At 41.5% G+C, this 13390-nt stretch overlaps 1 protein-coding gene across 2 annotated transcripts in view; it reads right to left on the reverse strand.

Annotated features, from left to right (window-relative positions):
• CHN1 (chimerin 1) overlaps window positions 1-1641 on the reverse strand; it is an 86375-nt gene extending 84734 nt beyond the window's left edge. Inside the window, exons 1-2 of one of the 2 annotated variants that reach the window (XM_075829495.1) lie at window positions 1445-1641; window positions 1025-1143 (exon numbers count right to left, since the gene is read on the reverse strand). In XM_075829495.1, coding sequence (XP_075685610.1) covers window positions 1025-1043 — 19 coding nt within the window. In that variant the 5' untranslated portion in view covers window positions 1044-1143; window positions 1445-1641. The other variant, XM_075829494.1, reaches the window with a different exon arrangement.
• Window positions 1642-13390: the final 11749 nt, after the last annotated feature.

A 13390-nucleotide genomic window follows, 5' to 3' on the forward strand; every position in this document is an offset into this window, starting at 1 on the left:
TTTAGCATACCTTAACCTCTGCAATCAAACATGGTTGCCTACGAATATTTACATGTTGAGAATCGGAAACACTGATTAAAAGTAGTCAAATTCTACACATTATCGGAGCGTCTAAAGCCACCTTTATGGTGATTTTTCTTTTAGCACGTATGAAAAATTTCCTGACACAGGGAGGAGGGGGGGACGGGACATCTTGTCACCACACACTAGATAGTCGCTATCCCCGAACCACCAGCCGTGTTCACACTATTCAGTGGTGATCGCTACGTATATTTTGCTTGCATTTTTCCTTTCGCCTTTAGGCTCAGGTTATACAGCGACATGAACTTGTGTGCGAATTCCAGTAAAATCACAAACAAGACTTGTTCCCTGACAGAAGAAAAGCCGCGAGCGACCGAGCACTTATTGCAGAACAAACAAAGTCGTAAGTCAATTTTTTCATATCCTGTGGACTACAAAAGATTCAACTCAAACCCGGCTTCATCACTGAATAAAACGCGGCAAGCAATTATTTCTCTATAATGAATGAGCATTCATCGGTATAAGGCCTTATTCACACAGTGCCGTTTTTAATGTCGCTTTTGATGCCACAACTAGGAGTGGATCGTAAAGGGATGGAAAGTATATGGGAAAGATTCTAGTTTTTTTTTTTTTTTTAAATCCACTCCTGGTTGTTGCTTGAAAAACTGCACCAAAACTGCACTGTGTGAATACACCATAACCGGCCGGAGCGGTACAATGTCATTCATCCTTCCATACACTGATGTTACATACATAAATACATTGATAACTGGGAAATTTATACAAATTCACCGGAAACGCAGGTATGGCAATGGCTGCAGTCATCGTAACGCGGCGATTATTAACCATTAAAGGGCCTATGATAGTGGACTAAAAAAAAACATGAAGCTGAAACTAAAACTGAAGAGCACGCGCCCAAAGGCAGAGCCTGGAGAAGAAACAATGGATAATGTATGAAGGATCCTCAATGATACAAGAAAAGACAACACAGCCCTCCACTCACCGAATAACGTCACAGCCATTGTCAGGCTGTTATGGGGGCTCTTTCTTCGCAGCTGCCGGGAGATCTTGGGGTGTTGAAGCTTCAGTACATCAAACTCCCTCAACTAGGGCTGGGAATCACTGCAAGACATAAAAGTTACAGTGCAGCAGAGCATCCATCGTGCCCAGGTGACACATGCCCTGTGCAGGAGAGTAATGGGCAGGGCGGCATTCAGCGGGGAGAGGGAGGCGGGCGGTGCACTGGGTACATACAGCAGCGATGATCGATCTGCATAATAAGGAGGGGGGAGCCGGTGTGTTGTGGGCCCGGAGGACCCGCTCTCTGAATGGATGACCCTAGATGATCGCAGTCACGCCGCATCCCTCTGGCTCCTGGCCGCCATCTTGCTTGCTTCCCCCCACATGATCAAGCTTCATTCACCTCCTCAGACAGAGGCGGCGGTCAGGCTGGCGGCTGCCTGCGTTGTCCTAGTAACAGGAAATCCTCGCTACCTCTCGCCCAGTAGCTGTCACGTATAATGCCCAGTTATCATCCTAGTGCTGCCCTTTATATGTAGCCTCCTGTACATTGTGCATTTTACTATAATGTGCGGAGTATAGACTATTAGGTAACTGCGCAAATAACAATTCCCTATGGACCCCATGTAGCCATAACAGCCAATCAGGTTCAAGCTTTCATATTTACAGCGAAGGTTAGAAAATGAAAGCAGAGATTGGATTGGTTGCTATGGGAAACTTCTCCACCTTTTGTTTACACTAGTGTTTGGGTGAATTTTGCAGGCGGAAACCGCCGCAAAATTCCACCTGCCATTCATTTCAATGGGAGTAGGCTTCTGTTTCACGCAAGCTGACTATTTTAGGTAGCTGGAAAAAGTGTCCTGCTTGATCTTCTGGCGGATTCTGCCCGAACCTCCCATTGACGTCAATGGGAGGGGGAATCTTCCTGCCATCGGCAGGAATAGTTCCGCGGCGCCACGAAACATTGTAGCTCAGCGATTCATGGTCAGGAATCAGACGCGTCAGCCACAACACAGAGCGGTATAGGGGACCCCGTTCTAGAGATAGGTGCGGGTCTAAGATGTGGGACCTGCATCTATCTGACATTTATGACATATCCTGTGGATATACTTAGGTATGCCCTTAGGCCCCATGCACACGAACGTGCTTTTGCGGCCGCAATTCCCCCGAAAATCCACGGGAGAATTGTGGCCCCATTCATTTCTATGGGCCCATGCATGGCCCAGGAGCCTGGACCGCAGAAAGAACGGACATGTCTTATTACGGCCGTGTTCTGCAGTCCAGATTCATAGAAAATAATGGAGGTGGCCATGTGCACGGCCCACGACTTGCTCCCCAAAAATCACGGATGTGCATATGGCTACGGTTGTGTGCATGAGGCCTAACTGCTTGTGTACAATCAGTACACAGGCTAATGTACTGGCATATAGATTTATGCCAGTACATTACAGTTAAAAAATGAAAAATCCCTCTATGGGATTAAAAAAAAATAGTAAAAAAAATACACAGAAATACAAATTTTTTACAATAAATAAACTTTTTAAAACATAAGTACCAAAACATGAAATAATATAGACATATTTGGTATCGCTACGATCGTAACAACCTGTACAACAAATGTATAACATTATTTATAATGATCGTGGTACGGTGTAAAAAAAATAAAATTAAAACTTCAGTGGAACTGCTTTTTTTTCTGCATTTTTGCCAAAATAAAAATGTATATAAATTAAACGATAATGTATTTGTGCCAAAAAATGGTACCTGCATAAATTACAACTCGTCCCGCCAAAAACAAAGTCTCATACAACTTTGTCGTACAAAAAATAAAAAAGTTATGAGCGTCGAGTTTCCTTTTTTTTGACGGAATTAAAAGCGCAGTCGACTGCGCTATTGATTCAGTCAAAAAAGACGGAAACCGGATGGTGACAAACCATTAGCAATGTTTCCGTCACCATTGATATCACTGGTGATACAAACGGAAGCGAAGGTTTCCGTTTGCCTTTCCGTTAAGGGGTTCTCCCGACGGAAACCTCAGACGGAACCCCTCAACGGAAAGCCAACGCTGATGTGAACAGGCCTAAACTCATACAAGACAACTGTCAATCACTCAGTCACACGAGTTGTGGCAGCTTTTAAATGACTTTTCTACTTGAAAATACTGCGTCAAATTGTAGAAAATGGTATATCCTATACTTAGGCCTCATGCATGGGCCCATAGAAATGAATGGGACCGCAATTCACCTGTATATTTGCGGGTGAATTGTGGCCGCAAAAGCATGTTCGTGTGCATGGGGCCTAAATGTCTCCCCTCTATCATATGCTGCCCTCAGATAGGCATCATAAACGACTTGGCGGTGCCACTTTAAGGCGTAACGCACACAGCCGTAATAAGACACCAATAGAAGTGTATGAGGCCTTACCGTATCTACAATTTCATACAGAGATTTGATTCCGTGTGACTGAAAGGAAAAAAATGGTGGCATGTTCAATTGGGTACTATGTGATGTGTTCCTCCAGACCAGCTCCTTGCATACTGCTATGCCATGTGCATGATCCCTCTCCACTGTGCACATGATTTCTCTTCACGTTTGGTGATATTTAGCCTCTCTCCCTTTTTGTTTGCTTTTTCTGTAGAATTTAATCTGGTAGACACATTTAGGGCCAGTTCACACTGAGTTTTTTGGCGCTGCTTTTGACGCGGACACCGCGTCGGAAACCGCACCACAAAACTTCTGAAATCATCTTCTATTGATTTCAATGGGGGGGGGGTGGAAGCGTTTTTTCCCTTGAGAGGAATAAAAGCTTCATGCTCTTTCTTCCCGCAGTTCCGTCTCTGACCTCCCATTGAAATCAATGGGAGGCAGAGAAAGCGTTTTTCGCTGTGTATTTTGCCCGCGGCGCTCAATGGTCGTGGCCAAACAATGCTTCAGTAAATGCGCCAAAGAAAGTCCTGAAGTTCCTGAACAGGAGGTGTTTACACAGGGAGATGCGCTGCCGGCAAAGATAGTTTTTTAGTTTTTTAAAACGATATGATCAGCAGATGATCGAGCGTTTGCTTGTTCATCTACTGATCGTTCCCCTGTTTACGCAGGGCAATTATCGGCAACGAGCGTTATATTACTGCTCGTCTGCACGACAATCGTCCTGTGTAAAACCCCCTCTAATTCCTCACCATCCTTAAAGAGGCTCTGTCACCAGATTCTCAAATCCCTATCTACTATTGCATGTGATCGGCGCTGCAATGTAGAGAACAGTAACGTGTTTTTTTTTAAAAACGTTCATTTTTGGCCAAGTTATGAGCTATTTTATATTTATGCAAATGAGCTTTTAAATGGACAACTGGGCGTGTTTTTTTTCGTATGTCCTACCGGGCGTGTATTGTGTTTTTTAACTGGGCGTGTTTACTTGTTTTACTAACTGGGCATTGTGAATAGAAGTGTATGATGCTGACGAATCAGTGACCAGTCAGCATCATGCACTCCTCTCCATTCATTTACACAGCATAGTGTTCTTACTAGAACGATGTGCAGCCAGATACACAAGTGTCCTGATAATGAATACACATGACCTCCAGCCTGGACGTCATGTGTATTCAGAATCCTGACACTTCTGAATCTTTTCTGTGAGACTCCGGCAAGGGAAACGAAATCTCGTTTACCTCGTAATCTCGCGAGATTACGCGTGGCTTGCTGGAATCTCACAGAAAAGATTCAGGAGTGTCAGGATTCTGAATACACATGACGTCCAGGCTGGAGGTCATGTGTATTCATTATCAGGACACTTGTGTATGTGGCTGCACATCGTTCTAGTAAGAACACTATGTGCTGTGTAAATGAATGGCGAGGAGTGATTGCTGATTAGTCACTGATTCGTCAGCATCATACACTTCTATTCACAACGCCCAGTTAGTAAAACAAGTAAACACGCCCAGTTAAAAACACAATACACGCCCAGTTGGACATACGAAAAAAACACGCCCAGTTGTCCATTTCAAAGCTCATTTGCATAAATATAAAATAGCTCATAACTTGGCCAAAAATGAACGTTTAAAAAAAACAAAAAACTAGTTACTGTTCTCTACATTGCAGCGCCGATCACATGCAATAGGAGATAGGGATTTGAGAATCTGGTGACAGAGCCTCTTTAAGATCAGGAAAAAAACCACAGGGCAAACAGTGCACCTGCATCGCGCCTCCTGGCAGCGACACCACTTTCAACTGCATCTGGGTCCTCGGGACCAGTTAAAAACGATGGCGCAGCAGGTAGTTATCGGCAGAGTCAATTAGATAAGTATATTGCCGTTTTTTAAGTATTACAATTTTATTAATAAATCTAAAGTAAAAATATGTAGATCAATACTTTATTAACAGTTTATATGTCATTTTTATATCATATTGTATATATTATAGTATTGAGAACAGTAGGTTTTTCCTTAAAGATTTCAATCTCCTGCATTATAGGGTATGTTCACATGAACCTATTTTCAGGCGTTTTTTTGGCCGTAAATGCGAAAAACGGCTGAAAAAACGGAAGCTGAACGCCTCCAAACATCTGCCCATTGATTTCAATTAGAAAAACGACATTTCGTTCCGACGAGGCGTTTTTATTACGCGGCTGTTTGAAAAAGAAGTGCATGTCACTTCTTGAGCCGTTTTTGGAGCCGTTTTTCATTGTCTCAATATGGACGCAAAAAATCAGAGGCTGTTTTCCCTTGAAAACAGCTCCGTATTTTACCACCGTTTTTACTTTAGCGTATGAACATAACCTTACTATCAATCTTAGCAAACCTTTTATGCGATAGTAAAGGGCAAATATCATTAAACCGTTGAAGATGTGTTCTGTTGATAAATCCCCCTATACTACAGTAGATTTGGTCCGTCTATATGACATTTAATATACTGATTATACAATCTTTTGTTTTTACGACATGGCTGCAATACAATAATGTTAATAGCAATGATTGTTGGAAGATGATACTGTGCTGCTTATATAGACAGTGACACGTTTTAGTAGCCATATGAAAAGCTGGCATGGTCTTTGAGGAAGGGAGGTAACCGTTCCAGGAAAAATCACTGTTCGAGCAGTGACCAATGCCAAAAAGATTGTATTTAAGGTCCACAAAGATTATGAAAACATCTATTTATATCATTTTTTATATTTTTTAAATATTTCTTTGTTCTGTTTGAAATAAAATAGTCTGTTTTCTCGAGCAGAATACAATGACGGGTGTGGGCTCTGTTAATGAATGGGCTAGAAAACCTAATAAATACAGAAGATTAACCCCTTAACGACATCCAACTTATTTTTACGTTGTTGTTGTCGTTAAGTACTTAATGCAATCCAACGTATGGGTACGTTGGAGCGTTAAGTGGTCACCGTGTCTAAATTAAAGATGGCTGCTGTCCCTGACAGTGATTAATGATTCCTAAATTTCCCTTTCCCAGTCCCTGTTCCAGCCCCCCCATCCCTCCTCTCCGTGTACGTCCTGCGGCCGCTGATCAGTGACAGCCATCACTGATCAGCAATTTTTGCCATAGGACTTTTTTTTGCCAGTTTTGCACCATCTCCATGTGTGCGCCCTGCGGCCTCTGAGTGCTGATCAGTGACCGACATCACTGATCAGCATCTGTGATCATTTTTTTTTTTATGCAGTTTTTTTATTTTTCTGCCAGCACCATCTCCATGTGTGTGCCTTGCAGCCTCTGAGCGCTGATCAGTGACCGCCATCACCGATTGGCATTTGGGCTAATTTTTTTGGCACATTTTTTTGATTTTGGGCTTGTTTTTACTGCACCATTTACTTGTGTGCACCCTGCTGTGGCCACTGAGTGCTGAGTTCATAATCAGCCTCAGGGCTTATTTACACGAACGTGATATACGTCCGTGCAACGCGCGTGATTTTCATGCGTGTCGTACGGACCTATATTAGTCTATAGGGCCGTGCAGACAGTCCGTGATTTTTGCGCAACGTGAGTCCGTTGCGTAAAACTCACGACGTGTCCTATATTTCTGCGTTGTTCGTGCATCACGCACCCATTGAAGTCAATGGGTGCGTGAAAATCACGCATGCCACACGGAAGCAATTCCGTGAGACGCGCGTAATTCGCGCAACAGCTGTCAAACTATGAATGTAAACAGAAAAGCACCACGTGCTTTTCTGTTTACAAACATCCAAACGGAGTGTCATAATGATGGCGGCTGCGCGAAAATCACGCATCCGTGCATCATACGGGGCTGACACACGGAGCTGTTAAGTGCCTTTTGCGCGCGCAGAAACGCACACACTAGTGTAAATCCGGCCTCAGGGTAAGGCCACACGGTACAGCCACGTTGCGTTTATGTTGTGTATTTAAACCGCAGCAAGTCATTTTTCAATAGAAGTTAATGGTGACATTTTTGTTACGGACAGACGGCTGCTATTATATTACAATGTATTTTTTGTGCGGTTGACCGCATCTTCATAATGTCCGACCGCATGCGGTCAATAACCGTGCTACAAAAGTTGTTGCTGAACTGCTTGTGTTTTTGCGAACCGTTCTGCAATGCATTGTAATGAACTATATACAGGAAGCGCCTAACAAACTTCCACACGGGGGAAAACTATGTCCATAAACTATTTCCTTTAAAAAACGCAACAGAACAGCAACATTACAAAGACAATAAACACATGCAGTTGACCGCATGCAGGTTTTCAAACGCAACAAAACCGCGTCAATGACGCACCGTGTGGCCTTACCCTCTGGTAATTTATTGACGCAGGTTTTTTTGGGGCATTTTTTATTTCTATTTTTCTGCCAGCACCGTCTCCGTGTGTGCGCCCTGCAGCCCTTGAGCGCTGATCAGTGACCACCATCACTGATCGGCATCTTTGCTCATATTTTGGCACAGGTTTATTTTTTGGCCTATTTTTACTGCACCATCTTTTTGTGTGCGCCCTGCGGCAACTGAGCGCTGAGTCTATAATCAGCCTCAGTCATAATTTGTTGACGCAGGTTTTTTTGGACCTTTTTTTATTTATAAAACCGTAAAAAGTAAAAAAATAAAAAGTTAAATAAAATATAGTTAGATGTAGCTAGCACCTGTATAGGTAGGATGTTAGTGTAGCGGTAGTTTAGGTATAACTAGTACCTGCATAGGTAGGGAGTTAGGGTAGTGGACGTATAGGTTAGCGTCCGTTTTATAATTTAAAAATTACATAGCATTTTAGGTCGTTTTAGCTACACAATTTTTCTAAAGTTAGTGTCAATTTACTGTAGTATATTTCTTATACTACAGTTTTTTCTAAAATATAGTGTTACATTTAGTGTCAGTGGTTACTGTAGCTCTATAGTTTTAGCCTAAATTTACTGAAGTAGCTTTTATACCACATTTTTTTTTTAGCAGATTCAACGTGACTTTTAGTTACCGTCCGGTAGTCAGGAAATTCTTTACAGTTTTATATTGCCATCATTTTGTGTAACTGAAGATTGTTCAGTAAATTTTTTTATTCAGCAATTTTGAAATACATGTGTTAGGCCCCATGCACACAACCGTAAAACCGCGGACTGTACCACGGTGCGCGGTTTTACAGACCCTCTCGGTTCTATTGGTTGCGGACACCTTTCCGTAACGCTACGGATGGGTGTCCGTGCCATAGAACCGGGCTGGCCGTGCCCGCAATCGTGGGCTGTGATTACGGGCACGGTCGTGTGCATGGAGCCTAAAAGCACAACACACACAACCCCCTGTGTAAACATAAAGTCAATGTTACACGTGTTCAAGCACTACACACACCCCTAATAAAAATGTCCCAATCATCCCAAAGGGTCTATTCAGCAGAGGAGGCATACACCATCCTAGCCTCTGACACTGATTCCACCAGCGAGAGAGAAGAGGAATTCGCCCCATACATGTTGTCCCCCTCCTCATCATCATCCAGTGATGAGGGACCCCCACAAAGGCGACCCAGGACATCAGCTGAGGCAACCCCCCAGATAAGTGATCCCGTGTAGAACCCATCCCCAGGGAATTATAAATCCTCAAATCCCTGAATTCATAGGCAGCTCAGGAACTCATTTTGAGACTGAAGGCCTCACAGAAATAGATTATTTTAAGGTTTTTTTTCCAGTGAGGATTTGGTGAATTTTATGGTGGCCCAGACCAATTTATATGCCCAGCAATTTATTGCCCAGAACCCCACGTCATCATATGCTAGACCCTTTAAGTGGACCCCTGTAGATGCAGCGGAGATGCTCAAATTTTGGGACCTTGTGCTGCATATGGGGCCAGTAAAGAAGCAATACATCAGGCAATACTGGAGTACAGATGTTTTGTGCAACACCCCAATTTACCGCATGGCAATGCCCCGGACTCGCATTGAAGCTATTCTTAAATTTTTGCATTATAATAATAATGCACAGTGCCCGCCCCGTGATGACCCCACATATGACCGCCTATTCAAAATCAGGCCAGTCATTAATCATTTCTGCACCAAATTTCAAGAAGCGTATACCCCCCAAAAGAACATTGTAATACACGAGTCCCTTGTACATTTTAAGGGTAGGCTAAAATTCTGCTAATACCTGCCGAGTAGGACGGCAAGGTATGGGATAAAAATGTACAAACTGTGCGAGGGTAGCTCAGGGTACACCTACAAGTTTCGGGTTTCTGAAGGGAAGGACTCCAGGATTGAACCCCCAGAATGCCCCCCCCCCCCGTCCTGGGAGTTAGTGGGAAAATAGTGTGGGATTTGGTGCACCCACTGCTGGACCAGGGTTATCACCTTTACGTGGGTAACTTCTGCACCAGCATCCCACTATTTAAATGCCTCTCCACGAGAAATACTGCAGCATGTGGCACGGTGCGCAAAAACCATAGAGGCCTCCCTAAAACACTGCTTGGCCAACGTGTCAGAAGGGATTAGAGCAGCACATTATGCAGCGAGAATGTGTTGTTTGTCAAGTATAAGGACAAGGGTGATGTCCTTCTCTTGACCACAATACATGGGAACGGCAGCACCCCTGTCCCTGTATGAGGTACCACCACAGTGACCCACAAGCCAGATTGCATCCATTGTGTTTGGAAACAAGGCAGGGGAGGGCCCAAGCGCATCTGCTGAAAGGGAGGGCGCCTGTATTGTACCAGGGCAACACTTTGCCGGCATCGTTCCCCAAACTGCAAAGAAAGGAAGATCCCAAAAAAGGTGCAGAGTGTGTAGCAAAAGGGGCATAAGAAGGGACACCACTTATCAGTGCGACACCTGCCCCAAAAAACCTGGCCTGTGCATGAAGGATTGCTTCAAGGATTATCACACATCTATGAATTATTAATTTTATTATTTATGTACCCTTTTATTATACTGTAATTTGCTCTTCACAACATACACATGCCCCCACATTATATATTGAAATACCAGTAAATGTGGCCTAAATCAATTAAATTCAGACAAAAAGCCTGTGGGGTTAAAATGCTAATTATACCATTAAATAAGTTCCTTGAGGGGTGTAGTTTTCTAAATGGGGTCACTTTTGGGGTGTTTTCACTGTTTTGGTCCCTCAGGTGCTTTGTAAATGAGACATGGCGCCGCAAACCAATCCAGCAAAATCTGAATGCCTTTCCTTCTAACCCCTGCTGTGTGTCCAAATAGTAGTTTATAACCACATATGGGGTATGGTTGTGCTCAGGAACATGTTCTTTATAAATGTTGGGGTGTGCCTTTTCTCCTTTAGTATTGTGTAAATGAAAAAAATTTAGGTTTAGCTAAATTTTATTGGAAAAAATTTAGATTTTCATTTTCACGGCCTACTTCCAATAATTTCTGCAAAAAACCTGTGGGGTCAAAGTGCTAACTATACCCTTAGATAAGTTCCTTGAGGGGTATAGTTTCCTAAATGGGGTCACTTTTGGGGGGTTTCCACTGTTTTGTCCCTTCCCGGGGCTTTGCAAATGCAGCATGGCCTCCGCAAAAAGAAAAAAAATCACTTTTTTGGTCACCAACCCTCCCAAAATATAGAATAAAAAGTGATCAAAAAGCTGCATGTACCCCAAAATAGTACCAATAAAAACTACAACCCGTCTCGCATAAAACAAGTCCTTACATAACTTTTTGGACTGAAAAATAAAAAAGTTATGGCTCTCAGAATACAGCACAAAAAAATAATTATTTTATAAAAGTGATTTTATTGTGCAAACTCTGCAAAACATGAAAAAAATGATATACATATGGTATCGCCGTAATCGTACCGACCCGCAGAATAAAGTAAAATTAAATTTATAGCGCACGATAAATGCCGTAAGAAATAAAAAATGTACCCCTCTTTCCCCCTTTTTCCCCCTCATTAAGTTACCATGTAACTTACAGGTTTATAGGTTATGCTCCTCAAACAAGTACGTACTTGAAAGTTTGAATATCAAAATCGATTGTGCTATAATTGAACTGCTTATTTGTCTATTTGAATAGATGTTTTTCCAAAGTGAGGGAGCATTGTTATATATGTATCGTTTGTCATATACTAGATTCAACATTTTCATGACGAAAAGTGAATGTACTGCTCTATTAATCTAATGTTAGAAAATATTTCTTAGAAGATTCATTTGTTGTAACAAATTGTAATTGAACAATATCTTTCTGGATTTGCTCTGTTTTTTAATGAAAAATTTAATAAAAAGACATTTGAAAAGAAAATAAATAAAACATTTAGCTTAGCTCTAAATAAAATGTCATAAGAAGTGATCAAAAAGTTGTATGGTACAATAAAAACTGCTGCTCGTCCCGCCAAAAATAAGTCCTCACACCGCTCAATTAACCAAAAAATAAAAAAAAGTTATGCCTCTCAGAATGTGTTGATACAAAATATATATATATTTTTTTTAAGGTTGTCTTTTTTACCGCACAGTGAAAGCGGTAGAAACTAAACCCAAAAAACAATGGAGGAATCATAGTTTTTTCCAATTTCACCCCGCAAAGAATTGTATTTTCAGTTTCTCTCAATAGAAACTACAACTCTTCCCGCAAAAAATAAACCTCACACCACTCTATAGATGGAAAAATAAAAAGGTTATGGCGTTTGGAAGACGGGGAGTGAAAAACAAAATTGAAAAAGAAAAAAAAGGATCAGTCCTGAAAAGGTTATTTAATTAAATGAATTAATTTCTAATAAAAAAAAAAATTATGACCACATGTGGGGTATTGCCGTACTCGGGAGAGATTGCTTTACAAATGTTGGGCAGCTTTTTCTCTCTTATCCCTTGTCAAAATGAAAAAATGCAACATTTTAGTGGACAAAAATGTTGCTATTCATTTTCACGGCCTAATTCCACTAAATTCTGCAAAAAAAACTTGTGGGGTCAAAATGCTAACTATACCCCTAGAAAAATTCCTTGAGGGGTGTAGTTTCCAAAGTGGGGTCACTTTTTGGTAGTGTCCACTGTTTTGGTCCCTCCAGGGCATTGCAAACGCGACATGGCACTGAAAACCATTCCAGAAAAATCTGCACTCCAAAATCCAAATGTCGTTCCTTCCATTCTGAGCCCTGCCGTGGGTCCAAACAGCAGTTTATTACCACATATGGGGTATTTCCGTAATTGAGAGAAAATGCTTTACAAATGTCGGTGTGCATTTTTTTCTTTATTGCTTGTAAATATTAAAAATGTCTATGTTTTTTCAGAAAAAAAGTAGATTTTCATTTTCACAGACTAACTCCAATAAATATAGCAAAATACCTCTGGGGTTAAAATGCTCACTATACCACTAGATAAATTCCTTGAAGGTGTAGTTTTCAAAATGGGGTCACTTTTGGGGGGTTTCCACTGTTTTGGCACCACAAGACCTCTTCAAACCTGACATGGTGCCTAAAATATAATCTAAATAAAAGGAGGCCCCAAAATCCAGTAGGTGCTCCTTTGCTTCTGAGGCCGGTGTTTCAGTCCATTAGGACACTAGGGCCACATGTGGGATATTTCTAAAAACTACAGAATCTGGGCAATAAATATTGATTTGCGTTTCTCTGGTAAAACCTTCTGTGTTACAGATTTTTTTTTATTACAAATGAATTTCGTAAAAAAAAATAAAAAAATAGAATTTTTAAATTTCCCCTCTACTTTGCTTTATTTGAAACGCCTAAAGGGATAAGAAACTTTCTGAATGCTGTTTTGAATACTTTGAGGGTGCAGTTTTTAAAATGGGGTGATTTATTGGGGGTTTCTAATTTATAAGGTCCTCAAAACCACTTCAGAACTAAACTGGCCCCTGTAAAAATAGTCTTTTGAAATTTTCTTGAAAATGTGAGAAATTGTTGCTAAAGTTCTAAACCTTGCATTGTAATAGAAAAATAGAATGACGTTCAAAATACGATGCAAACATAAAGTC

Source organism: Rhinoderma darwinii, chromosome 6, assembly GCF_050947455.1.
Source record: "Rhinoderma darwinii isolate aRhiDar2 chromosome 6, aRhiDar2.hap1, whole genome shotgun sequence".
Lineage (NCBI taxonomy): Eukaryota > Metazoa > Chordata > Amphibia > Anura > Rhinodermatidae > Rhinoderma > Rhinoderma darwinii.